Source organism: Octodon degus, unplaced genomic scaffold (assembly GCF_000260255.1).
Source record: "Octodon degus isolate 3935 unplaced genomic scaffold, OctDeg1.0 scaffold00038, whole genome shotgun sequence".
In the NCBI taxonomy this organism is placed as follows: Eukaryota; Metazoa; Chordata; class Mammalia; order Rodentia; family Octodontidae; genus Octodon; species Octodon degus.
In genome coordinates, this window is record NW_004524614.1 from 15943937 (window position 1) to 15946101 (window position 2165).

General features: G+C 40.1%; 1 protein-coding gene across 2 annotated transcripts; it reads right to left on the reverse strand.

The window, feature by feature from the left end:
- Nucleotides 1–663: 663 nt before the first annotated feature.
- Nucleotides 664–2088, reverse strand: LOC101562839 (S-adenosylmethionine decarboxylase proenzyme-like). 2 transcript variants are annotated; one of them, XM_012514730.2, is made up of 2 exons: nucleotides 1925–2088; nucleotides 664–1564 (listed from the first exon to the last, which is right to left on the reverse strand). In XM_012514730.2, exons 1-2 carry the CDS (start codon nucleotides 2031–2033, stop codon nucleotides 1029–1031), a joined length of 645 nt encoding a protein of 214 aa, XP_012370184.1. In that variant the 5' UTR covers nucleotides 2034–2088; the 3' UTR covers nucleotides 664–1028. The 2 variants fall into 2 exon arrangements, with proteins under 2 accessions (XP_012370184.1, XP_012370183.1); XM_012514729.2 differs by having other exon boundaries at nucleotides 664–1830; nucleotides 1918–2080.
- Between the last annotated feature and the right edge of the window lie 77 nt (nucleotides 2089–2165).

The window sequence follows — 2165 nt, forward strand, 5'->3', positions numbered from 1 at the left end:
ATTTATACCACTATTTGGCAAAGGGATAGTACTCTTGAAAATTTCATTGACTGAAAAGCACAGACTAGTAGATGGTTTTCACAGAGTTCAGCCAGCACATCTAATCTCACAACTCTAAGGATTTGGTCTTCCCTGCTTGCTAATCAACATGGAGATGTTTCTATGTAGGGAGACATTCAGTTTTCTTCCTCATCTTCAAGAGTTAGAAAGGAGGCCAAATTTTCATCCCCTTAAAAAAAAAAAAAAAAAAAACAAGCCCAGGAGCCATCCTCCCACCCCCGTGCATCCTCATCTGGGGTATAAGATTTATATACAAACTCCCAGTAGAATAGTGTATTGCTTTTATTTGGGGCCTGGAGGAAGGGAAAGACACCATGGTGAGGGAAGAAGTGAAGGACTCCAAATGTGGGAACAATTATTAAAACAGTAATACACAAAATGAACAACTGGATCATTTTCTTAGGATGACTTGACTCATGGAAGAAAAACTTTACTTGCTGTTGCAAAAACATTTTTATGAAGTATAAATTGGTTTCAATATTATTAGTAGAGAATATGTTCTACAAAGTGGAGGTAACTGGATGTAAAAATTCTGGCAGCAATATAATCGAACAGTCCCAGATTATTAGGCTGAGGCCAACACCTAATGAGGACAAAAGCCTTGTCTGTGGGGAATTTTGAATGATACCTGCAGAAATATTACACTGTGCATAAACCAAATTGAATTATTTTCACAAGTGTTGTAAAGTTTCATATAGTAAAAGTTTTTTTCTACATGCACTTCAATTTCACAGCAAGAGTGGCATAGAATACCTAAACAAAGAAGAGAGCATTCATGCAAGATATCTAACTCCTTGATATAATAATGCATACACTTCAAAATGATTACACTATCATTACATCTAGGGCTTTCTGCAACTACAAGGTGGCGGTTATGGAAAGCATGGCCCCTGGTATCAACATCTAGAAAGCAGCCACCACCTTCTATGTGTGTTCTCTTTTTGCGTTTTTTTCTTCATTTTTCTTAATCAACTCTGCTGCTGTTGCTGCTTCTTAGCAAAACTGGTAAACACAAAGTTGTAATCATTGAACATAGCACTCTGACAATCAAGACGTTTAAAACCTTCAATCTTCTGGGGTGAAGAAAGCACTGTGTGATATTTAGAACTCTGACTGACAAACAAGGTGGTCACAAATTTTCCTGGCATGAAGACTTCCACAATTTTCCTGACCAGGTCATCATAGGAGGTCTGACTTAAATTTGTTTCAAAGCTAACATAAGAAAACTCTGGTTCTGGAGTGATGTGAAAAGTCCAATAAGTTCTATCCGATTTCATTCCATTCATTGAATACCCACAAGGATTGAACAGTGTGGCATCAAAGACAGAACCTGGTATCAGGTCACGAATCCCACTCTCACGAGTGACATCCTTTGCAGTAACACCATCTTTCATGTAGAACTGGTCTATAACTCCTGGGTCAAGCTCACTCATCAGAATTTCCAGGGTCTGATCTGGTTGGCTGATTACTCGACTCTCTGGGAAATCCAGAGTATACAAGTACCAACAGTCAGAATTCATACATCCCATACAATATGCTGCTCCATTTGGGAAAATTGCATTAAGAAACTCTATTTCATCCTGGAAATTCCGGTGTGGGTACCCTTGGTGAGAAGGCTTCATGAAATTCTTACGAGAATAAAAGAAGCTTTGAATCGAATCAAACCCACTGTAATCCCTAGCAAGCTTCAACAGGGGAACCAGTGCTTTCAGTAAGGGGGTGGTACCACAGGTCTTCAAAATGAAACGTCTCTTGCAGACAAACGTGCTACTCTCACGGACTACATAAGCTTCCTGCTTGTCAGTTTTTGTCACACTTACGATTGAACATTACACATCCTTCAAAAGTATATCCCACTCAGATCTCGGGATAGTGTGAAGATCCCCAGATCCCTGGTTGGCGTCGGGCTGCTGACGGGAGAACCAAACCTCCAGCAGCTTCTCGGTCCCTTCGAAAAAATATGCAGCTTCCATCACCGTGAGACTAGCGAACAACCAACAACCACAGAAAATCAACTAAATTAAATCTCTTTTCCCGCCACTGCCGCCGCTGCGGATTGTTCCAGCTGGGTTGCTACAAAGTTCAGGTTCCTTTTTTTTTTTTTT

What these genes read in the sequence shown, in the direction of transcription:
- LOC101562839 (XM_012514729.2), bottom strand. Translation starts at nt 2,033, where the DNA reads ATGGAAGCTGCATATTTTTTCGAAGGGACCGAGAAGCTGCTGGAGGTT. An exon ending in CACACTATCCCGAGATCTGA is followed by an intron (nt 1,831 to 1,917) that starts GTGGGATATACT and finishes AGTCCGTGAGAG; the next exon opens with TAGCACGTTTGTCTGCAAGA.